Below are 24,945 nucleotides of genomic sequence, written 5' to 3'. Positions count from 1 at the left end.
CTTTCCAAATGTTGAATCCATTCTCTATGAGTTTATCCAATTCAGACAATAGAATCTGACTTGACCATGGGAATGAAATATTCATTACCCATATAAATTAGTCTAAGGAAAACCCTTTAGTATCTAACTAAAATAAAATGTGAGAGGCAATTTTCAAGACATTTGCTTAAGTATAAAATATTCATGTGTTCTGCTAAACTCTCATAAAATACAATATAGTCCAGTCTAATGCTCCTTACAGGTTTCTAAAGGAATAATTTAAGATTTCCAGGTGGCATAATATTTAATACAAAGCCTTAGACTGAGTCTGAACAGCCAATCAAGTGAACATAGTTTCCTTCTTCCTGCCAAGGGGTACCCAAAGTTCACTCAAAGGCAATTTGGCAAGGTTTATTGGAGAAAACTAAACTAGATAAAAATGAGAGACCTGTTCTCTGCTGTCAGTAATACAGAAATGCTGGTATAACATAAAGAGAAGAAACAGCATGCATGGAGAATTTGCTAAGCCAAATAAATCTCAAGATTCTTTTTAGTCACTGACATAACAACAATATCACTAATCCTTTGTGCTTACAGCTGATCATCTATAATTTAGGAGTAAGCTGCATTGGGTACATGCATAAAAAGCCAGGCCTACTGGGGTCTGACTCACATCATTTTAGTTTCAAACTTGCACTCACCTAATGTTGAGTTTAGCAGCCTCTGGTAACCAGGGTGAAGGACATTATGAGCATTTTCTGTACTATTATTCCACAGAATAATTTCTCCATCATAGCTCCCTACATGAACCAAGATAAAGAATATAAATGGTCAAAAGATCAGATAGAAAATACATACAGCAGCAATTAAAGGACGCCCTTATCAATGTGCCTTAAACAAAATCTGGCACACAGTAGGCAGTGTCTCTATATTTTTGAAGACATGAATAACTAGTAATTGTATTAACTTTAGACTTACAGTCTTCACAGTATCATCCTTGCAGAAGATGTGTAGAAATTACTGTTATCTCCTTTTACTTTAGAGTTATAAAACATTCAGAATAAAGGCTCCATAGATAAACAACTTGAGTTTGCATCCAAGTTCTGCTACTTATTAACTGTGGAAACTTGTACATATTGTTTAACTCTGCTTGATGCCACAATTTCCCCATCTATAAACCTGCTTAATAATTGTATTTATCTCATAGGACTTATGAAAAAATGAAAAGTATTTAGAATGGTGCTGAGAATATTGTAAGTACTGAAAAAGTATGAATTATTATTATACTCCTTTATTGAGTAAGGACAAGCAAATCAAGTCCTCCTGGATTTCTGTTCCTTGCATCCTGAGTGTATACTCTTTTCATTCTTTCCCTCCTATGTTCATTATTAAATATTACTTTCCCCATGCTAAAATTCTCCCTACAGAAAGTACAGAGAAAAGCCCAGAGGCTTACCAGAGGGTAAGTCTGACCAAGTCTGTCCTGTGGATGAGCAGCACAACAGTGCCCAGATATCTGGCTGTGCTCTGTGACTCAACGAGATCAGCTCCTACTGAGCAGAGTGTGAATGTAAAGTGAGCAGTTCAAGAGAAGAGCTGAGTTTGGGTATGATCTACATATGGTGACTTTTTTGGGATCTGGGGCAGAGAAAAAAGAAATGAATACTAAATTCTTTATTGTTCTGGAAAATCACTGTGTATAATCAGAAATTGGCTAAGAAAAATGGATTTCAGCTGTCCATGGCACATCCATTGTACTTTATTGCAATGGGCTTGGCCAGACTTTTATTACATAGGACTGATGAATGAAGAAAATGAATGAAGAGATTATCTATCCATCAATATAACAGTACTCTGTGACACTCTCAATTATGACCACATAACTTTATAGTTCACTATCTCGATCAAATTTCAGAATGTGATCCTTCCTCAAAGGATGGACTTCCAGTAGATATAAAGAAAAGTCAGCTATAGAGTTGGCTTCACCAGAAAGTAATCAGGTAATCCTAAAGAAATCATGGAAGCTTAAATTAGATAGATCAGTTGACTTCATATAGTAACACTTCATTGATACTCTAGCTCTTATCCTATAACTTTCTGTTTCTCTTAATTGATGACATATTTTGGTTCTATAAAAATAACTTAGGCTTTCAAAATAGGACTTCAAAATTTCATGGTGCAATCTGTTTTTATAAATTTCTTTCTTTGGTCGAATAATACAACATTTTTTTTTCATTTTTCTTTTATTATTCATATGTGCATACAAGGCTTGGTTCATTTCTCCCCCCTGCCCCCACCCCCTCCCTTACCACCCACTCCTCCTCCTTCCTCTCCCCCACCTCAATACCCAGCAGAAACTATTTTGCCCTTATTTCTAATTTTGTAATACAACATTTTTGTACCCTTCAACAGGTCACATCAAAGAATCCCATGGGATCATTCTTAGAGCTTGGATTTGCAGGCATTTTGTAAGGACAATCTTTACCCAAAATTATCTGAGACAGATTATACCAAAGGACTGATATGTTCCCATTATGAAACATCTGAGTGCCACCAAGGTATGATTTATACCCATATGCTGCTCTTGGAAACTACATGATAAAAATAAAAGTAAATGTATATCGATGAGCTTATATGTGCCAAGAAAATTTACATAAGTAATCTGTGCTTTTAAACTAAAATATAGACATATTATTATCAGGCAGAGAAAGGTATTATTCAAAGTTTAAATAATTCACACAATAGCATGCTGTAGCAAGTGGTAGAACCAGGATTTTAAACCAGAGAAACCTCAGGGGAGCTGATGGTTCTAATTACCTACATATTGCCCTAGAAATAAGGACCAAAAGGAGCTTTAAGTATAAGGCCTGTTTCTTCAGGAAATCTATTCATTTTGCAATTGAAGAAAATCTTTTTTTTAAAAGTGAGCCAAAGCAAACTGAAACTGCCTCCATTCAATTGTAAAGTGAAGACTCAATTTACCTGTAGCAAGCATTTGCGGAGGCAAAAATGCAGCACATAAGATGTCATCATGGTGCTGTACTCCTCCTTTCCATTCTTCAGACTGGATGAAAAATTGATTGAAGTTCTGGGGTCGAAACACAGTAATAGCTCTAGTATAAAGGACATAGAATTTAGCTGTGAATCTAAAATTGAAACAGATAGCAAGTAGCCATTATCCACTTGAGTGGTGTGATTTGAGAAGTCTAAAAGACTATGCTGCCCAAATTGTCATCTATAATACTGAGCTTCCTACTGAATTTTATTTTGAATTCTCTGCTAAATTATAAATATTTAACTTCAGGAGGTTAATTATCCTATCACAACCATTAATACCAAACACGTATGTGTTTACTAGATAAATTACCCATCTCCAAGACTCTAATAGAAAGTTTCCCCATATGGACACCATGAAACTATTAAGAGTTTTATGACAATAATAAAAAGTAAGATAAGTCTATGAACAAATACTGTTTGGTAGTTTAAACAAAATGAGCAAGATTTCTTTTTTCAGTGCTTCTCAGGACAAATAACATGCTAACATTTCCTGTGGTATTTCCCAGAATTATATGTCCACAGAGTCTATTTTCCCGGAGTCCTCTGCACCTTGAAGAGCCACTATTTGTGGAACACACCTGTAAAATGCCTCTCCAAAGAAATGGGACATAGGACAGATACATTTTGAACAGAAAGAATAGTTTGAAAGAAGTCGGCATCTTGGGGCACTACTGACAAATTTGAGGAGAGACCAGGATGGGTAGAGAATGAAGTGCCTTATGACTCATAGGGGAAAAGAGGAGTGAACAGTTTACATTGTGGGAGCATTAATACCACACTGCTTCTTTTTGATAATTTGAGCTATGGCTACCCTTCTATGGCAAGCCTCTCTTTTCTTCTATAGTCATCTCCCACTCCTGAAATGAACATTTGTAACCGTAAGTTTGGTGTCTTCACTCTCATTCTCTTTCCACTTCCCTGAAATCATTCTTCTCTTCCCATCAGTCCAAAGGTCTCCTAGTTGTCCTGCCAGTGTTACTCCTCAGCCTCAGCTGGAGATGCCTTTCTCCCTCTCTTTGTAACACTTTTGTTTCCAGGACTTCTTGCCTCCCTTATCTTTCATTTTCTAACCTATTTCTTCTTCCCTTCTTTCTCATATCCTTTTAATATGGCATTCCTTATTGTCATTACTTCCCTTTTTTCTATCCATTCCAGAACTGGCTTAATCAGAGATTCAATATACTGCCATGAATTCTAATCTTAGATCTACAAAAATAGCTCATAAGTTGATCTTATTCACAAACTTTGGCAGTGTTGAATTGTTTCCATTTGTCAGTTGACCATTCCACATAATGCTTCCAGCCAACAACATATCTTAATACATCAAAAGTCAAAATCTGCTATCTTCCCTCCACACCAGCCCCTCCATCTTGAATCCCCAAATTTGGTTCACAGACCAGCATCACAGCCTCTTGAATGTTGTTCTTTCCCCCAGTCAAATCAAATGCTTAGATTTTAGCTCTACTATGTGGTACATATTCATTTTATTTTGAACAACCAGTACAGATTCCTAGTTCATTGCTCACTACCTGATGGTTGGACAATTATAACAGTCTTGTAACCAATCCTACTGTCTCTAGTAGACTTTCCTCTGGTACATTCTTTATCCTGCTGCTATATTCTCATGCCATTCTGGGATGTCTCACTTCTATGTTGAAGTCCCTATTTGTCATAAAACAGGTATAAAGCTAGGAGCATAAAATGACTAAAGTGTAAGAAAAAATGTGGCAAGTGCTATACAGAAGTACTGATCAATCTCATGGAAGACTAAAGCAGAAATCACAGAGGCTTAGTGAAGGACTGATATTCAAATTGGGCCACAAAAGATGGGAAAAGTTGTGGAGGTCGTAAAACAGCATGAGGGTAGCGCCCTATTTAAGAACGTTCGCTAGTTTTCCATTTCCTGCATGACAAAAATCAAACACATAGGTCTATTTTTCAAGATCTAGTAACATAAAGCTTGAATCTACTTCCTTTACAATTATTTCTCACTACTTCTTTTTTACAATTATTTCAAAGTTATAGGTGAATGTCCAACTAAATCTTTGGCAGGGGTGCTGGAAGCCATTGGGTAAATATGGTATATCTTCTTAAGTGTCAATCTTTTGCAGAGTGCTGGGGAAATAATTTACTATTAAAACAAAATAGACGACACAATGTGATAAAATGCAAACTTTTTCTAAATTTTAAAGATAGAATACAAAGATTCAAGTAAATTTCTTTCATGTAGGGGCTGAATTGTCGGAGGTGCTCAGGAGCTGTGTTGGACACCTTCTTGTCCAATACAACCATGTTCTCATTGTTCTATAGCAATCCCTTACATTTGTAGACAGAGTGTTTTCACTGATTGTATGCCCTCTGTCCCCTCTGTGGATTTCACTTCACATATGGCCCCACATCTATCTCTCCACATACACAGCATTCTCTCATGTCCTTCTTATTCTGTTAGGCATCCATAATAACTGGGAACTAAAGCCGTTTTGACCTCTTGCTTCATTTCACATTCCACTTATAACATGTAATGTTACATTGTTTCAGCTCCTTGGCTAGATTATAAATTTTTAGAAACCAGGGGTCTTGGTTTATTCTACAACACACAGTACACACATATGTGTCTACATATTGACACATAGTGTTCTACATATTGAGTTGAAAATAAACATTTGTCAAACTAATGAAGGAAAATTATTTAAACGTTATTTCCTCAGGCAAGCCATCCCTGACACCCTACATCAAGCCTCTCCCTTGAGTCTCCCATCCCTCACTCTGCTTTGTTTTTCTTCGTAACTCATATCATGGATGAAATAACGTTCTGTGTTTATTTGTGTTTATTTTCTCTCTCGCTTACCATAAAGTGGGCTCTAGGAAAGCAGCAATTTCCCTTCTGCATCATCAGTGCCTACAATAATACTTTGTATTTAATAGCATTTAATAAATATTTGCTAAATCAGCATAAGAATTATTCCTCTAATAAAAAATCAACAATTTAAATATTACTATTATATTAATAATGTTATTAAGGTTTAAGTAAGATCTACAAATTATAATTTAAAATTCTGAAATAACAGTTTAATCTTAGAATAATTATATATACATATATATACACATATAAATAGTCTTAATTCTTAGTTTTCTGGACCTATTAGTAAGTTTGGCTAAAGAAATTACCCATTGAGGACCAACAGTGTGGAACTGGAATGAGAGGAAAGAGGTCAATCCTACATCTATTATCTCTCAGCCAAAATTCAATGTCAAGCGTCATTTTGCCAAGATACTCATATTAAGTAGATATACTAAATATATTCAGGAAATACCACCCAAAGGCACAAAAGACTTTTCATAAGATGGTGCAAAAACTGGCCCTTCTGATGTCTGACCTCGTGTGTCAAAATGCTGAAAAACTAATTATCTGCCACCTTTCTCTTAAAACCTAAACTAAAATTTGATTTGAAATGACAGTTGTCCTTAAAACACCTTAAGAATCTGCACTGTATTTCTCACTTTTTTCCATTTCAAACACAACTTTTCTAAAGTTTGCACTTTTGTCAAGGGTAAAATTAAAGTTCAGAATGGGCTAATTTCAGGACATTTTAAGAGTCTGGGGAGCATGCTCTTTTTGGCATTGAAGAAACTTACTAGTGCTATTCCAACACCTCACATTTGAAATCCTCAAAGTATTGTACTGAGTCATTGTGCCATCTTATGAAGAGCATCACCTCCCTAATGCAGATTTTAGATATGAAAACCTATTATATGAGAACAAAATTTGAAAAAACAATAGAAACAAAACATTCTAACCAACCTTTTTTAAAAAATATTTTTCATGAAATGATTTAGGGAAATAACTTTGTGTGTGTGTGTGTGTATGTGTGTGTGTTGCTGGACCCAGTGTCTCTCACATGCAAAACTTGCACTCTACCACTGAGCTATAGCACCAGCCTTGAAAAAACTTTTTGACCAAAACTCAATCATGTAGAAATTGCCATGGAAGAGAATACAAGAACTGGAACAACTAATTGTTCCCTTGGGGGTTAATTGTTCATTTCTTGTTGGTCCAATTATCCTAAGTCTTGTTAATTGCTATCCTTTGATTCATTGCGTTTTAGGCTAAAAAAAAATGTATCTCAAAGGCAGAAAATGAATTCCACATAAATCAGTTCATTTTTATTTGTTTTTCTGTTTTCTTCTTCCTAAAATTTATGGAGTCAAATTTTGGACAGTAGAAAAATCACAAAATCAGATTTAAGGATAATTTGTGAATTTCAAATATACCTACTCTTTCCTTCGCTCTGACAAGGCTAATTTAAAATAACTCATAACTTTGGCTCTTTCTATTCTGATTCTTATCCTAATAATATAAGTTAATTGAGTCATATGGGGTTATAGTTTCTTAGTAAGACAATTATTAAGAATTTAATATCTTGTAATGGGTTTTATTCCTGAGATGTCTCAAATACTTAGTATCATTTCACTTAAAAAATACTTATAAAAATCAACTTAAACCTGTAATAACTGTTTTAATTTCTGACTCCTTACATGAAAACTATATGTAAAATAGCAAGGCTGAGGTTTGGGGTCTGTGGGATTTGTGATAATCAAATATTATCAACTACTATTTATTGAGTACCTTTTTCTTACAGAGCACCATGAAAGATTCTATTAGCAATAATATTTTCAGAATTATTTCAAATTATATGATATTCTCATTTTTTAGAATCTGTATGTCTAAGTTTTAAGGAGATAAAATCTTCATAAACAAAAGTTTCTCACAAAAATTGGGTATAATAAGGTGATGTTACTTTCACTATTTAGACATTTCATGATAAGTAAAAATATCAAAATATCACCTGTACATCATAAATTTTTATTTGTTAATTATACCTTGATAAATCTGGGGAAAGAACTCAGAGATTTCGTCTTTACACAAAGGAGAGAAATAAAGTGAAGAAGCTAAGTCTATTTTTAATGAGTATAGAATCACAGAATTTTAGAGCAGATTAAAATATTAAACCATTATTAATATTTATTTGATTTTATGCTAACCATATTATATTTGTTTGAACAAATGCAAAATTAATTGATCACCCATTCACTCAATTTTACCAACATAAAAATGGCCAGGGATTCTAGAAGGTATTTTTGAATTAACCCTATGTCAATTCACAGCTTTGTCTCTAAGTATGTTTTGTTTAAATAATAAGAAACATATTTCCAGCAGTTCTGAATTTGGGCTTCTTTCTGCTGACAGATAAATTCTCTGGATATAAATGCCATGCTCCTAGATAGCAAAAATGGGCTGTCTGATTCATTTTGCTTAAGACCATTTTACAATGTCTTTGCCATATCCCACATCCTATGTGCTGAGTCTCTAAATAAAATTTGATGCCCTTGACAGTAGGTGTGCCATAGTTACCAACTCAGTGGGTCCCATCTATGTGCAGTTTTCTAAATATTTATGGGAAGGAAAATCTAAGGTATTAACTAAATCAAAAGTATTAGGTTGGCAATATGCTTTTTTTTTCTTCATGTGCATAGAACCAGTTCATTAACTTTCTTTAATATAAACCACCTTCTCAATCATTGTTTTAATAAGATTACTTTTACATGTAGTTACTTTTCCATGATTTTATGATGTCATTTGCAATTAGTCCACTCAGAAGTGGAAGAAAGACCATAAGCCTACTATTGCATGAACTTCTAACTCCACTGCCTACTAACTTTATACTCTTAGCCAGTCTACCTAGTCTCTTCACAGCTCATTTTTCTCCCTTGTAAAAAGGGAAGATAATAGTTTGCCTTCTGGTTTATTCTGAGGATAAGGTAGATTTTTAATTTCTATGCAAGGAGTTTAGCATGGGTAATCTCTATAATCCTCAGTTTCCGATCTATTCAGCAAACATTAACTCATTCAACAAATATATTTGAGCATTTAATAATCACTGAAGTATATCTATTTCTTAGTTAAATAAAGAACAAAAAGCATACAAACAAAAGAGAAACACATTTCCATACATCCTGGGAATTAAAAGGAATATGCTGTTGGAGAAGACATCTAATAAGTCTTGAAAGAGGAATAAATGCTAACTATATACAAATTTTTGAACAGGGATTTCTATATAAGTGGAAAGCATAAAGGCACAGGGATGGGAAATGGCATAGCCTGAACGGGAACACCTTGACGTAGGTAGAGTGTGGAATAGACACAAGATTACATAAACATTAAACTAGAGAATCAAGAATAAGTCCAGACTTGTGGGAGCTTAGATTTATTTTGTAGACGTTCTGAAAGATTTTAAACAAGGGAATAGCATAGAATTCATTGTAAAAGAAATCATTATAGCTAAAGTGTACAGAATCTATTTAAGGGGTGAAAAAGGGCACTGCTGGAAGAAAGGAAAAATTAAAGGCTGTGGATTTCATCTAAGTAGATATTATGCTCTGAACAATGCAGTTGAAGTACTCATGGGAACAGGTTTAAGAAACTTTCAGTATGTAAAATAGATAAGATTTATTGACGGCTAGGCAGTGAGGTTGAGGGAGAAGGACGTCCAGGTCTCTGGCAACTAACCAAAACTCCAAATCTAACAGAAAAGAGGATATGGGAGAGGAGATTGATAACGAATTCAGTTTGGAACATGCTGAATTTTATATTTCAGTCAGATATTTCTACCAAGCCAAAATATAAATGAGCTTAGAGAGAGAAGAGCTGAAGACAGAGGCTTGAGCTATCTATAAAATATTGCCTGCCTTCTAAGACAAAGGTAAGGATTAAATTAGATAATGTGTCTTAAATGCATGATACTTCACAGCACCAAACATAAAACAAATTAGATGCTGTATTTAGGTACCTCACTCAATACATATAAATTTATTTCATCCTAAGCAAAATTATCAAACCAATCTCTGTATTTAGATAGATACTGAAGTTAAAGCTGCAGCTTAACTGAATAGGCTCTCTGTAGGATTTACAGAAAGCTTAATAAACTGACTGTCAATCTTCCAGTTATTTTTTTTCTCTAATCACTGAACTATTAAGGAGCTGGCTTAATAGTCCATATTTCCCTAGCTATAACCAAATAATCATCTGCCCTTTGCCTCTTTTGTTAAAAGCCTCCTGGCATGAAGAATCCTATCTTGGATCCTTCATGCAGCACCTCTGACTCAGAAAATGTAACTTTTAAGGCCATAAATATAAAAGTGAAATAATATGACCAAAAATGTACTAAGTCAATGTTCAATTCCACTAAAGAACCCGAGTCTTGACAACTTTGAGGAAGATGAAAAGGAGCAGGAAAAGAGGAGGAATGGTAATTTTTCTTACTTTCATCCTACAGTCTTCCCAAACTTCCTCACCAAGATTATAGAAAGTGACTACCCACCAACATACATCAGAATATCAGGTATTTCTTTAAACACTTTTTGGTAACTTAATACATCTAATTTTAAATTTTCCCGTATAAGCCATCATAAAGTTTATATCTTATATTAATTCCTAATTATGGCTATCTAAAAAAAATTAAGAAAATGGTACCACCAAGTTTTTATTTACATTGACTAATTTTTTAATTCTGTTTTTTATGCTCAGTATTTGAATTGGGTCAGCTGAATAGCACACCTCTATCCTGCCATGGTATTAGAGACAAATTTATTCATTCCCATGGCCAAGTTATAGAGATCTGTAAGCCACAGATTGTTGGAGTAGTTGTTACTTGATAATCAAGTGAGATTGCTCCCAGGGCTGTGCAGAGTGTAAGGACTTCAAAACTGAGAATGACTGAATTAGTTCATAATATCAAGTAGGATTATCTGGCCTCTACTTTCTATTTTTATTATCACCACTGCCCTTGAAAACAAACCAGTGTGTGACTCTGCATTTGCTAATCTGTATATGCACATTACATTAGAAGAAGTATTTGATTGATGCTTTAAGTATAAAATCTGACTTTATCATAGTCTCAAATCATTACGATCATAATTCTAAAATGAGTAATATTGAGCAAATTCTCTATTACAGCAATATTTGTGAACTACTGAATTTATCGATAATATATTTTCAAGTTATATCACACTTCAATTTTTCTAGTGCTTACACAATACCATATTAAAAGGACATATTTATGATCCCTTTGTTCTCTCTAGATGAAAAAGGAGAGAAAAGTAATTTTTCTTGTAATGACATGGAAGAACTTCTCCAGGAGAAGAGTAAGTGGTCTGTGAAAGGCCTTGTTCTTCAGTGAGATGAAGGAGGGTGAGCGCAAAAGTCAGTAAACCATTTTCCTCCTGCACTGCAAATGAAAACTCAGAAAGACTGAGTTTCCTTTACAGTTGGAGGGATGTAATTTACACATTAAGAATTTATTGTCTCTAACATTTGGAAAAACTTTGGAACTCATGTAATGGTATTATTACATCCTTATTTGGACTTTTAAAAGAAAGTCAAATGCTCAAAGCCAGGTGAAAGTCCCATAATACTTTTCAAAGCTACTCAAGCTGTGTGGTCTTACAATTTTTTTATTCACAAGGCATTCATTTAATTTCAACTGGAGTTTCATTCACCTAGGCCAACAGCAGGTTAATACTGAGACAACCAAGACTTCTGTGTGCTTCTTTTGATTTTGATTGAAATGAAAGCATTATCATTTTATCTTCCTACAATTTTGCACAAAGCATATCATACCTTTCCCAGCCCAGTACCAGTATTGTCTTCTTAAGAACCAGAATCTGTGAAATATCGACAGCTCCATCTTGCCCAACATTTAGTGTGTGGTGACAATGTCCATTAAAGTCCCATATCTGTAAGAGAAAAATTAAAACCACCTTTGAAGCAGGAAATAAAAATGTCTTCCATGAGTAAAACAACGTGGTGTAATATGATTGTTTTAAACTTTTGTATTTACATTCTGAACTAGGATTAGTTCCCTTATGTAATAATTAAAGAAAATTCTGTCAACATTTGAATTTAGCCTTTATATTGAATACTCTTTTGACACCATAACCCTTCCTTAACAAACAGTTCCTAAAACCCTTAAACAAGAGTATCTTTTGTATACTAATGAAATGGCTGCTGAGTAGGAATCCCACCTAACTTCCAGGGCAAGTCACAGGAAAAAACAAGGCTTTGGAGAGTTGAGAACTTCAGCCCTGACCCCCAACCTTTGAGAGAGAGGAAACTAAAATTTAGATGATCACCAGAGACCAGTGATGGAGTCGATCGCACCTATCTGCTGAAACCTCCATAAAAATCTAAAGGACTGGGATCAGTGAACATCCAAATTGCTGAATGTGTGGATGTGTCTGGAGAGTACACACCTGAGAGGTTATGGAAGCTCCATACTCCTGCCCACATGCCTTGCCTTGCCTGAGTCATCTTTTCCATCTAGCTATTCATCTGTATCCTTTGTAATGCTCTTTATAACAAATGGGTAAATATAATAGAGGGTTTCCCTAAGTTCTGTGAACTGCTCTAGCAAATTAATTGAACTCAAGTTGGAGGTTGTGGGAAACTTGATTTAAGGCACATAGGACAGGTCACAACCTTGCTTTTGGGACTGGCAGTTGAAGTGGCAGTCAAGTAAGGCTGAATCTTTGACATGCAGAATCTGATTTTGTTTCCAGGTAGATAGTTTCAGAGTTGGAATTGGATTAGAGGACACCCATCTGATATTTGCTGGAAAATCAGCTGCAGAATTGGTTATATGGGGTTAAAAACACCACAAAAGTTTTGGTGGCCAGAGGTGTTATACTGAGTGTAATAGAAGGAGAAATTGATGCTTTTTCATTATATACATATTTTAGCGTGTGTGTGTGTGTGTGTATCATATATATCAGACTATACTTGTAACTATCAGTCTGTTCTTCCAGTAGTTGATTCAAAGGTTATAAATTTGTGCTTATTACAAATTTTAAAGGAGGAGACAATATAAAATTATGAAGATCCACATTTTAGAGTCTGTTGAATCTTGATTTATTCTCCAAATTTTTCCCATATTTGGAGCACAGGAAACTTACTCCTCAAGGATGATTCATAGATTAAGCACCTAATATGAAGCTAGAAGCACAGTTGTCATGTAATCTACTGACCATCTTCTCCTGATAAAACCTCTACAGATAGGAGATACTAGACACAGCCCTGCGTTAAGCACAGGTGCTTCTCATCTTTCCACTCAAACAGTAGAGTAAGAACATAAGTCCAATTGATGTACTTTAAGACTGCATTATTAGGTCAATAACAGTTAAAACTAAGAACTAAGCTTTAGTATGAAGACTGTTAAATCATATGCCAAGGGCAAGTTTACAATGTGTATCACACCAAAATGAATATTGCCTTTAATTCAGAAGTTTAAACTTCAAAAAAATCATCCTAAAGATACACTCATGTATGAAATGGCATATTTTCAAGCATTACTTTTTTATAAGAAGTAAGAATTTGAATCAATCTAATATTCATCACTAAGGAACTAAATGATCACAATATGGAATATCTGTGTAGTAGTCATTAAGAAGGATGTCAGGCTGAAATATAGCTCAGTGAAGACTGTATATTCACCATGTGCAAGGCACAGGGTTCCATCTCCAGCACCAAACAGTTTTAAAAAAATTAAAAAAGAATCATCTCTATGTTTTAAGACTCTGCTGATATTCAATCGGCTGTGGTACCTTGCATAAATTGCTTTACTTTTTTGAGCTTTAGTTTCCCCATTAGTAAAATCTGGACAATAATGATGTTCACTTCATTAGGTGTGTGTGTAAAGTGCTTAGAAGAGTACCTGACTCATAATAAGTATGCAATAAGAATTACTTAGCACTGTTATTTTATACATGTATATAAACCAATGTTCAGGTCAGAGAAATGCAAAATGCAGAATACCATTTATAATGGGCTGCTATCAAGCCACAAATAGTACTCACAGGCTAGAAGAAACACAAGAAACTAGAAACAATGACAGTTTCAGGAGGAGCTGGGAACAGGGATAAGACAAAGACTTTCCTTTCACTATATATCTTGGTTATATTTCATTTTTTATTAATCATTAAAACATTACTTAATTTAAAAACAGATCTTTCAAAACCATAATAATAAATAGGACAATAATTTTAAGTCTTTGATTATGTACATATTGGTTTGAGATCCTAAATTTTAATTGAGGTTGGAAAATGTCATTCATTCTATTTTCTTCATAAAATGTGACCAGAGCAACTCTGTCCTTATTTATGCATCTTAAACAGATGTTGCCTGCTTTCAGAATTCTGTTGTGTCATTGTAATAAAGATAAATGTACCTTCAAATGCTATAGTAATTGTGCTAAATTCATACTAACCTCCAAGATGTCAAGTCTTGAAAAATTGAGGGGTGCACATACTGTCCACCCATATTACTTTATTTTCTTCTAAACATGGTTCTTACCAAAGCCACATAAAATAATTCCCACAAAAAGATATTACAAAAATCTGACCATCCCAAGTCCTAATAAGGTTTTGGCTAGAATGCTTTAGCAGCAACTACAGGTTCTGCCTTAACCAAGACTCTAACACCAGTTACTTTTAAAGATAAGAGTAAATAAAACCTAATTCATGGCAGAATCAACATATAAAAATACCCATTTTTACCAAGAGCAATCTACAATGTTCAACACAAGTCCCATTAAAATCCCAATGACATTCATCACAGAGATTTAAAAAATCTACCCTAAAGTTCATTTGGAAACACAAAAGACCACAAACAGCCAAGACAATACTGAGCAAAAAGAGCAACACTGGAAGTATCACGATACTAGACTTCAAAATATACTACAGAGCCATAGCAGTAAAAACCGCAAGATACTGGTACAAAAACAGATATAAAGAACAGTGGAAAATAATGGAGGACCTGGATATGAATCCACACAGCTACATGCACCTAATTTATGACAATAGCACCAAAAACATATGCTGGAGAAAAGACTGCCTTTTCACCAAATGTTGCTGGGAAAAGTGGTTATTTGCCTGCAGAAAGCTGGAACTAGATCCAAGCCTGTCACCCTGTACTAGTATCAACTCAAAGTAGATTAAGGACCTTAATACTAGACCTGAAACATTGAAGTTAGCAGAGGAAAGAGCAGAGAATACACTGGAAGCAACAAGTATAGGCAAGGACTTCCTCAGTAGAACTCAAGCAGCTTAACAACTAAGAGAAAGAATTGATAAATGGACTAAATGAAATTAAAAAGCTTCTGCACAACAAAAGAAATGGTCTCTAAACTGAAGAGACCACCCACAGAGAAGGGACTGATAACCAGAATATTCAGGGAGCTCAAAAACCTAAACTCCCCAAAAATCAATGATCCAATAAAGAAGTGGGCAATTGAACTAAACAGAACTTTTTCAAAGGAAGAAGTCCAAACAGCCAAAAAACATGAAAAAATGCTCACCATCCCTGGCCATAAAGGAAATGCAAATCAAAACCACACTAAGTTTCTACCTCATTCCTCTTAAAATAGCTATCATCAAGAACACCACAAACAACAAATGTTGGTGAGGATGCAGGGAAAAAGGAACCCTCACACAATGCTGGTGAGAATGTAAGCTAGTACAACCACATTGGAAAACAATTGGAGACTTCTTAAAAAACTAAACATAGATCTGCCATATGATCCAGCAATCCCACTCCTAGGGATATACCTGAAGGAATGTGACTCAGGTTATTACAAAGTCACCTGCACACCCATGTTTACTGCAGCACTGTTCACAATAACTAAGCTATGGTTGCAGCCAAGATGCCCCACTACTGATGAATGGATTAAGAAAATGTGGTATTTATATACAATGGAATTTTATTCAGCCACAAAGAAGAATGAAATTTTGTCATTCACAAGTAAATGGATGGATCTGGAAAACATCATCTTAAGCAAAGTTAGTCAGGCTCAGAAGGACAAAAATCACATGTTCTCTCTCATATGTAGATTGCAGACCTAAAACAAATGCAGTAATATTATTGGACACAGGTCACACACTATGGGGAGACCGTGCACAGGAGAGATAAAGAGAAGGAAGACAAAAACTTGAATGTACTTGATATGTATAGGAGCGAATATAGTAATCTTAAACTGGCAAAGGCCGCTATGGGAAGGGGACTAGAAAGTGAAGAGGTCTGATAGAGATGAACCAGTTTGGGTTGTAATACACATGTGCATAAAAATAACACAAGGAATCTCCCTGTATAGCTATCTTCATCTCAAATTAGCAAAAACACTATGTTTTTCTTTTTATCTTTTATGTTTTTCTTCAACAAAATTGGAGAAAAAGAAGGCAGAACAGGTTCTGCCTGGAGGTGTGGGGGGGTGGTGAGTTGGACCAAATAATGTATACACAAGTAAGTAAATGAAAAAATGATAAGATAAAAATTTAAAAATAAATAAATAAAAATAGTTTGGGGTCCTGTAAGTTGATAATAATTATCTTGGATATAAAATCCCCTAGGTAAAGAATTTATTTTCAAAAATATTTGTATTACTGCACAATACTCTGATTATGAATAAAAGTAAATATTGCTTCCAAAAAGGTAAATAAAATCTAATCCACTTGTTTCGCTGAGTCCAGTTTCATACCCAGGACTGGTAAATGAGACGTTGGTTTGTTCCTTTTGCCTAAATCACTATCAGATACTCTCTTATTTCACCTCAAATTCACACATCTTACCAGCCCTCTTACGAATTAGTTGTTTTTACTTAAACCCAAGTTTCTGGTCCACACCTCGTATCTTTAGCCTTCCAAATCTACTTATTTCCAGCAATTCTCACTTTACACTCACTGTAGCACCTACTGCCACTACTACCAGCCTGCTATGCACACCTGAGTGCTTGTCCCAACTCCTAGACTATTCTAACTACATATTCAGGCTGCTTTCTATGACTCTCCTGAGCAGCTTAACTAAATCATGCTTTCCACCATAGTAGTACTGTGGAAGGTTTCTTGTATCTTTCTGACACCAGTTACAACAGAATTGAGAATTATTTAGTTTATTCAAGGAACTACCGTCTGTTGCCCCACTGTGTTTGAGTCGACTCCAATCAAAGACTGTCATATTATTCCCTGGGATGAGATGAACAGAGAAGGATCACTTTATGGGCATGATTTCAGATAGCAAATATCTTGCTTCACATGAAAATTTGATCATTTTGCAAAGTAAAATGTCACCTTCCTCCCAGAAGAAATAAATACAAAATAAGAAAACTGAATTAATAAGACAATGTTAGTTTAGGGCAGATAATAAACAAGATTATGATTGTTCTTTCTAGTATCCTTTTTCACTATCTTACTGTCACATAGCAAAAATGCAAATTATTAGATACATTCAAGTATTTATTTCCCAAAAATTTGCATCCATGCAATTTTTAAAAATTTATTTAAGTTGCCCTAATTCTTTAGTTCTTTATTTCATAAATTTAGACAAAGAAAACTAGAAGACATCAGTTGAAGCAATGAAAATTATCCAGACCTCTTATTCCCCAAAGTACTCCCCTTTTCAGTACCCTGAAAAAGACTTTCTGAAATAAGAAAGCCAAGTTTTGTGTTCATCCTAAATAATTTATTCAGAAACATCATTTATTCATTTTTGCACCAAGGTTTATTTTCCTAGCAGCTTTGTTATTAGATGGTTCAAGTTATTTAGCTCCCATCTTGTCTCGCAAAGCCACAAAAACAAAAATTAGTGACTGTATCAGCTGTGTCTCCTCTCACAGCATTTTAGCCTTCTCATATCTGGATAGGAAAAGCAGCCTTGTTTTCGCACCTTTACAGTCCCATCTGTGCTGCCAGTCAAAAGCCGCATTTCATTTGCATCCAGGGCCATAGTGCTGATTTCCGCATTGCCATGGCAACCAGTAAACTGTTTGATTTTCTGCCCAGTGTCTATCATCCAGAAGGAAACAGTAGACCCCACATCAGAGCTGATTACCTAGGAGAAAATAACATCATCGAGAAATTAAATACAGTCCAAGGACCAACCATTTTCCTTTCAATAAAAATATCTAGCCTGTGCATTTCCACGAATGAGCCCCCTCAACAGTTAGAGGCATTTTTGTAATGTATTGTCTTTCTTTTTGTTAAGCTGGTAACATTTCAATTTCTAGTCCAGAGCCAAAGTAATGAAGTCGTGATCCTCTTTATTGGAGAAGATAAGAACTGCCTCCCTTACCCACCATGCAGCTTAGTGTCTGGAGGCTATCCTGAAATCAAATCCTGCTACAAATAAACTCACACATCTTTCACATTTAGATCAGAAAGCATGTTTTACTAGTAACAGGACCCTGACACTATTTGTTATATGAAAGAAACATTTTATTATACATCAAGTTCCATTTAGGATTCAGAAAAGAAGCACTACCAACCATTCTGGGAAAAAGTTAATTTCCACAAATCACTAGCACTCTTGCTTTTTATGCCATTAGTTAGTCCCTTGCTTGCTTTCTATTTGTTCAAGGTACTATGTATATTTTTATAGCTGCATATAATTATCAATATTAAAAACAAAGAACACGGGTTAAATATAAACCTACTTACTTTGAAAGGAAGGCAACAAAACATACTGGAAGAGATAGGATTACACATAGAAGTCTGCAAATGAAAACTTTTGTATAGACAAGTAGACTGCTAATTTCATCTCTAGATATTTAGGTATTCTTTAAGATATTTATAGGTTAAAACCACTCAGCTAGTATGATATTAGAAACGTAAATAATGAAAGAAAAAGAATAAACACATAAATAAATGTATTGATAGGAAATTGTCTGAAGCTGTGTCTAGATTTTTGAGAACACCAAATAATCATTTTTCTGCTACATATTAATGATCATTGTATAAATGTAAATTAAATAAGAATATGATAAATTTGAATGCTGTGCTTTGATAAGCAAATGAGTTGAAATTTATCAAGTATATATTGAGAAGAACTAGATAGCTGGTCATCATGAGAGCATGTATGTTTCTATAGGTATTTATGAAATGCAGTCTTTGCTAGTCTCCATGATGGCTGTGGGAAATGGATAATGAATCCCTGCTTTCAAATACTCTATAGTATAGACCTGCACATTAAGACCACCCAAGGAACTTTAAGAAGCACTGCTGTATGCCAGATGACAAATTCTGATTTAACTAGACAAAGCAATATATTTTTAAGAGCTCCAGAGGTGATTTAAATGTTCAGCCTGAGTAAAGAACCACTGGGCTAATGAAGAAACTGAGAAGAAACACAGAAATGCCAAATAATGCTGCAGGTTTAGAAAGGTTACCCTTGAGTTCTGTGAGAGCACAGAAAGCAAAACCAGAAATCCACTCATGAGGTGGATGATAGGGGTTAGGAAGTGGAGGAGAGAGGGACAAGTCACAAACAGAAGGTTGTAACTGAGCCAGGATTGAAGATAAAAACATGTATTATTAAATGGCTTCCCATCACATTGATTATCTCATTTGGTCTTTACGAAAACTCTGTAAAGCAAGATTAGGACCATCATTTACCCTGATTGTAGTCAGCTAAATAGTGTTCTATTAGGTAATTAAGAGATTTATTAAACATGACCAAGACTTAGAAAATATCTGAAGCATGAGAAACAATAAGTTCAATGAATCTGGAGTCCAATGTGTTTAAACGGACAAATAAGGTAGGGTATGAAATAAGCGTCAAGCTGGAGCTGAAGATTTAGAAATCACTAGTAAACAGTTCCTGAGAATGTACAAAATTGATTTCCTTGGTGATCAGTGCAGTCTATGGATAAACTGAGAGATTTAAAACAGTACTAATGTTTGTAATGAGAAGAGCAATAGTTTTTTATTGGTTAGTTTGTGAAGAGACCACTAACAGTAACGCAAAGAACAAACTGGGGTTTCAGGAAGACCATCTGGAGGCTGCTGTAATAGTTCAAGTAAGAGATTCTCACCTTATGTAGCAAGGTTCCAGAGGTAGAAAGGAGATGAGAGACTGAAGAAAGCAGCTACCATTTAGCAACAGGTATCTCTCAGCAAAGAACTAATCATAAGCATTGGAGCTCTGTTAGAACTTTTTTCCCAGAAAGTACAACCCATTTAAGAATTTCTTAAATGATGATAAACTATATTTATACTACATATTTTCTCTCAGGGGAATCAAAAGTACCTTAAATATTTAATTATCATTGTTAAACTATGTTGTAATTCTTAAGATGAATGACCTGGATCTTTGAAATAATGTGACTTAACACTTTAATTATCATTCCATGTAGCTGACCGTGTTTCCAGTTTTCTGTGTTTATGCACTATACAGAGTAGTTAAGGATGCTCCAGCCAGGACACGTGAGTTAAGCTCAGCTGCCTCACCAACACACTATCTGATCTTGAGCATTAAGGGTCAGAAACATTAATTAACCTCTCTAGTCTTCAATTTCTTCATCTATAAGCCACACAGACTCATAGTAACTAGCTCATAACCTCACTATGAGGTTTACAAAAGCTAATATTTTATGCCACATACCATAATATGTGGCATAGCTGTAGAAAACCCATAAAATTTATCTAGTGCTATTATTGTATCTAAGCTTTATTTGTCTGACCTCTTAGTAAGGCTTTTTATCACTTTTCATATTCAAATCAATTTAAGAAAATAGTATCTTGCTTTTTTCTAACAATTACATTGAATATTGACAATTATAATTTTAGAAACCAGATTTTATATGTACATTGAAATTCCAAATTATTATCAGACTTATGAATGCCTTACATAATTGCTTAGGAATTTAGAATCTATTCATTAAAGACAAACCCATGAAAAGACAACTTTCTAAGCATACATGAAAATTTTGACAGTGGTCTTTTAAGAAAAGACTAAAGGTCATGAAAGGTTTCATTATTTCTCTTCAAAAAGCATTTATTTAGTAGCTATTATATGCTAGGCATTTCAGTTCTAAAAGATGGACATTCCCAAATAGAAACAAAAAGAGTAGAATAAAATTTGAACAGGCCATGTTCAAAGAAAAGACTTGCTTACTTATTCAAAGACTGGTCTCACCCAAAACATCTATTGACTTCAACACTTTTATCTAATGTAGATATTTGATCAAGAATTAGGGAAGTTCACTCAAAACCCCAATCTCACAAAAAAAAAAAAAAACAAAGAACTAATAAAGTTCACTTTTTGTTGCTTTACAATTTCCCCCTTATACAACTAGCTGGGCCCAATGTACTTATACATCAATTTTCATTTCCTTTCTCTGCTCATTTAACAATTTCTGATGAAATCTGAATCAATAGTAACAACAGCATATAACCAGTCTGATTTCATTTCATGGTACTCTGCCTTTTGACGTTGTCTGGAGGAAAGCAACAGATGAAAATGACTATGTCACAAACAACCACTGTCAACTAGAATCTACCCTTACTATGACAATATTGGAATATAAGAATAACAATGAAAATGAAAAGACTTTGAAGTTCAGTGAGAGAGGCATGCATTTAATGTCATTTGGCCAATGGCACTGGTTCCACTATAGAACAATGGAGCTTTATTTTAGGCTATTTTATCAGTAATAAAGTCCAGGAATAAATATTGGCAACACATATGCTACGTTTTGATGATACTAAATCCCTTAAACTGTGTAGCTCATTCCTGGCTGGCTGTTATCAGAACACACCTCAGCCAACAAGGACGGGGCCCTGACAGTCTGCAGAGCAGAAGTGGCACTGTCCTAAATCACCACACTCCAGAGACAAAGGCTTCATGAGTAAATTGTGCCTCTGACAAAACATGCTCCATTTTATGCACCAGAGTTAATAACTGTGTAGGAATAGATGAGTTCTTTTGTCCCTCTCATCTGAAGCTGTCATGGCTAATCAGACAATCTCAAGACATGTGGGACTGTATCCATGTCACCTAATTGTCTTCTTGTAATTCCAACAATAATAGGCTTGCAATTTGTCTTTTATATGCATCCCAAATCCTTCCTCTAAACAAGAGCTGGAATCAAAAATTACAGCAACAGATGTGATTGATTACCAGGGCCTGGAGACATTTGATTTAATTGCTGTTTATGATTTTATGTTTTTTAGTCAGTGCTATTCATGGTCACATAATATAAAGCAGGTTGCATCCTTTATTTACATTTTGTATGAAATCTCTGGAAGTTGCATCTCAGTAAGTAGGGAGATGAGGGGAATGATATACCTCAGAGTACTGCCACAGATGAAGGTTTCAAATATTTTAAGACAGCTATTCTCCATATATAAATTTTATTTATCACATTTTACCCCATCTTAGTTTAAATTGTAATTTAGTCTTTCAAATTCATCCCTTGGGCTTATTGACCACTTTATTATGCCAAGCTCTGGGGATAAGGCAGTGAAATAACAGATGCCTTATGTTTTAGGGGAAGGGAGAGGGAGAAATGCAACCAGATAACAAAAATGATATTTGGTGGTGACAAGAGTTATGGAGAAAAACATAGCAGAAAAGGAAACAGACAGTACCGTAGATGGCTTCAAAATCAGAGTCTATGAAAGCCTCCCTAAACAACCGTTTGAGGAAAGACTTGAGTGAGATGAGGGAGTGAGCCATGCAGATACTGAGTGAAAAGAATTCCAGTCAGTAAACAGCGACGCGAAGGCATCAGATTGACAACGAAGCCCACAAGGCTTAAGCAGGTGAGGGAAGTGATTCAAAATGAACCAGGCTATTGTTTGTGTAAAAAACATTTAACTAACATATATTAGTAAATATTTAGATTTATTAAATGTTACATATCTATTCAAAAGAATATATTTAAGTCCACTTATATAGCTGGTCCAACTCATAAAACTGTATGCCTCCAAGAAAAGAAGGTAAGATACAGCTCACTGTTATCTCAGGACATTTTCACTATGTATCTCTTTGTCCTTTTGAATTTTGCAACATGTAAACTAAACATATCATTTCATTTCTCACAAACTAATTGCATTAAATAAGCAAACAAGAATGTATGTGCATGTTCATGTATGTGCGCGTGTGTGTGTGTGTATTTTGGTATAGTCTGTAAGACTAGCATACTTCCTATATGTCCATCAAATGATGAGAGTACACAGCTTCAAAACTGATATGGCCAATGATGAAAAGCTGTACTAACAGAAGAGGTATCACTTGGAGCCCAGCAATAAAGTAGGAAAGGAAAAAATTTTCATTAGTCTTCACCCAGTTCTGTTTAAAAAAGAATCTCATTGATTTTGTTCCAGATACAAGCACTAAATAGGTGGACTGTCTTGTAAGATGGACATAAATTTCCCTCAACTCTATTCTCATTTCTTTCCTAGGATTTTACAATTACCAAGGGAACTAATGAATGAATTGTTTGTATTTTTAAATACCTCAATCCCCTCCCCCAAAAAATGGTATGTATAAAAGAAGACAGGACACATGGTCCCATTTTAAATGGAGGATTTGAAATTAGGTATCTTGTGATAGAGTGAGAATCGATCCTCAAATATAGCACATCTCTGGATAAGGTATGATGGTTCAGTTTTCAAATCTGTAAACATCTCAAGCTAGATTATGGGAACCCTACCAAGGGTCTCAGGAGTTCTACTAGAACAGACACTGTTGGACAAGTCAATTCAGGTAACTATGCATGTGGCCAGTGTATTTATTCTCAAAGGTCGGATAAAATAGAAAAATTCTTGTAGGCAGTTCATGGGTCAGACAATATATCTGATATGCATATCCTTGAACCTAGAAATTCATCCCAAGAATTTACCCTTCAGATATATATATATATATATATATATATATATATATGGATATATATATATATATGGATTTGTACTTAAATTTATATACAAAAATTCATAAAAGCAAAATATCCATCAAACGAAACTGATCAGTAAATTATAATACAATGAGATGCCATAATGAAGTAGATGTATTTTAGGTGTAAGAAAATATACTCCACTGTATAACTGAATAAAATGGTAGATCACAGAACCATATTTATGTGAAATAGTTTATGCACAGGAAGATTTTAGAACTTGATGAAATTTCAGCAATATTTAGTTCCTTATCTGAGCTCCACTGCATGGTTTTAATTTCTTATAATAAACATGTGTTTGTTTACATGCAATGCTTTACAAAAAATACTCCAATAGAAATAGTAAATATGATTATATCAAAATTTGATGGCATCTCAATAGCTTAACATAAATGTGTTCAAGATGCAAAACAAACTGAAATAATATGTTTTACAAAAACAAGCAAACCTACATCATGAGGCAGGGAATCACAAATCATAAAACAAATTTTACCATATAATGGCAGCTAGAAGTATATTTTTTAAAAGTTTCCTAACATTCATGGGTTTTTAAGAAAAGCTTCATTTAAGAAGTCACTGCAGAGATGGTTCATCAGAACTGCCTCTAGGACGTTAAAGTATGTTAATTCTTTGAAAAAAGTACATTCTGAGGACTTGTTCATCCAGTCCCAACGTGTTCAGCTGCTGGCTGTGAGGGCAAGGTCTGCCAGGGGACCTTGCAAGTGGTTCCTTTTAAAAGGCCTTGTGTGATTTAGCACCACTTTCTTAGACTAAGAGGTAGGGAACCGAAAGGCAAGAAGATAAAAAAAAAAAAAAAAAGTCACAGAAATGTGCCAAACTGCTTTTTTGCAGAGATTATATTGGGTCCCCACTGAAGCTCAAATATAATGAAATAATAATGAACTGTGGGCAACATGCTGAAATGACAATAACAAAGAGGAAGATTTTCATTAAATTCAGACAAAGGGAATTTGTTCAAGATGACATCAAACTCCACAGTCAAAGAGCAAGAGCCAATGGACTGACAAGAGACATTTATGAGAGAAGTAGGACTTGAGAACATCTGTTATCACATGGTTAAAAAAAAAAATTCAGGAATCCTAAGAAATTAATTAGAAAAAGGGTGTCATAAGGC

The 24,945-nt window shown here is 34.7% G+C and overlaps 1 protein-coding gene across 6 annotated transcripts in view; it reads right to left on the bottom strand.

The window, feature by feature from the left end:
• Wdr49 (WD repeat domain 49) overlaps positions 1-24,945 on the bottom strand; it is a 167,136-nt gene that overhangs the window by 65,074 nt on the left and 77,117 nt on the right. For all 6 annotated transcript variants that reach the window (XR_012448048.1, XR_012448047.1, XM_074073848.1 and 3 more), the window contains 4 exons: positions 17,804-17,968; positions 11,714-11,829; positions 2,962-3,092; positions 681-779 (listed from right to left, as the gene is read on the bottom strand). Coding sequence is in view for 4 of the 6 variants with exons in the window: in XM_074073848.1 (XP_073929949.1) it covers positions 681-779; positions 2,962-3,092; positions 11,714-11,829; positions 17,804-17,968 (511 nt within the window). In the remaining 2 variants the exon portion in view is untranslated. The remainder of the gene's footprint in view (positions 1-680; positions 780-2,961; positions 3,093-11,713; positions 11,830-17,803; positions 17,969-24,945) is intronic.

This window comes from Castor canadensis, chromosome 5 (assembly GCF_047511655.1).
Source record: "Castor canadensis chromosome 5, mCasCan1.hap1v2, whole genome shotgun sequence".
In the NCBI taxonomy this organism is placed as follows: domain Eukaryota; kingdom Metazoa; phylum Chordata; class Mammalia; order Rodentia; family Castoridae; genus Castor; species Castor canadensis.
This window is presented reverse-complemented; position numbering and strand designations above follow the sequence as displayed.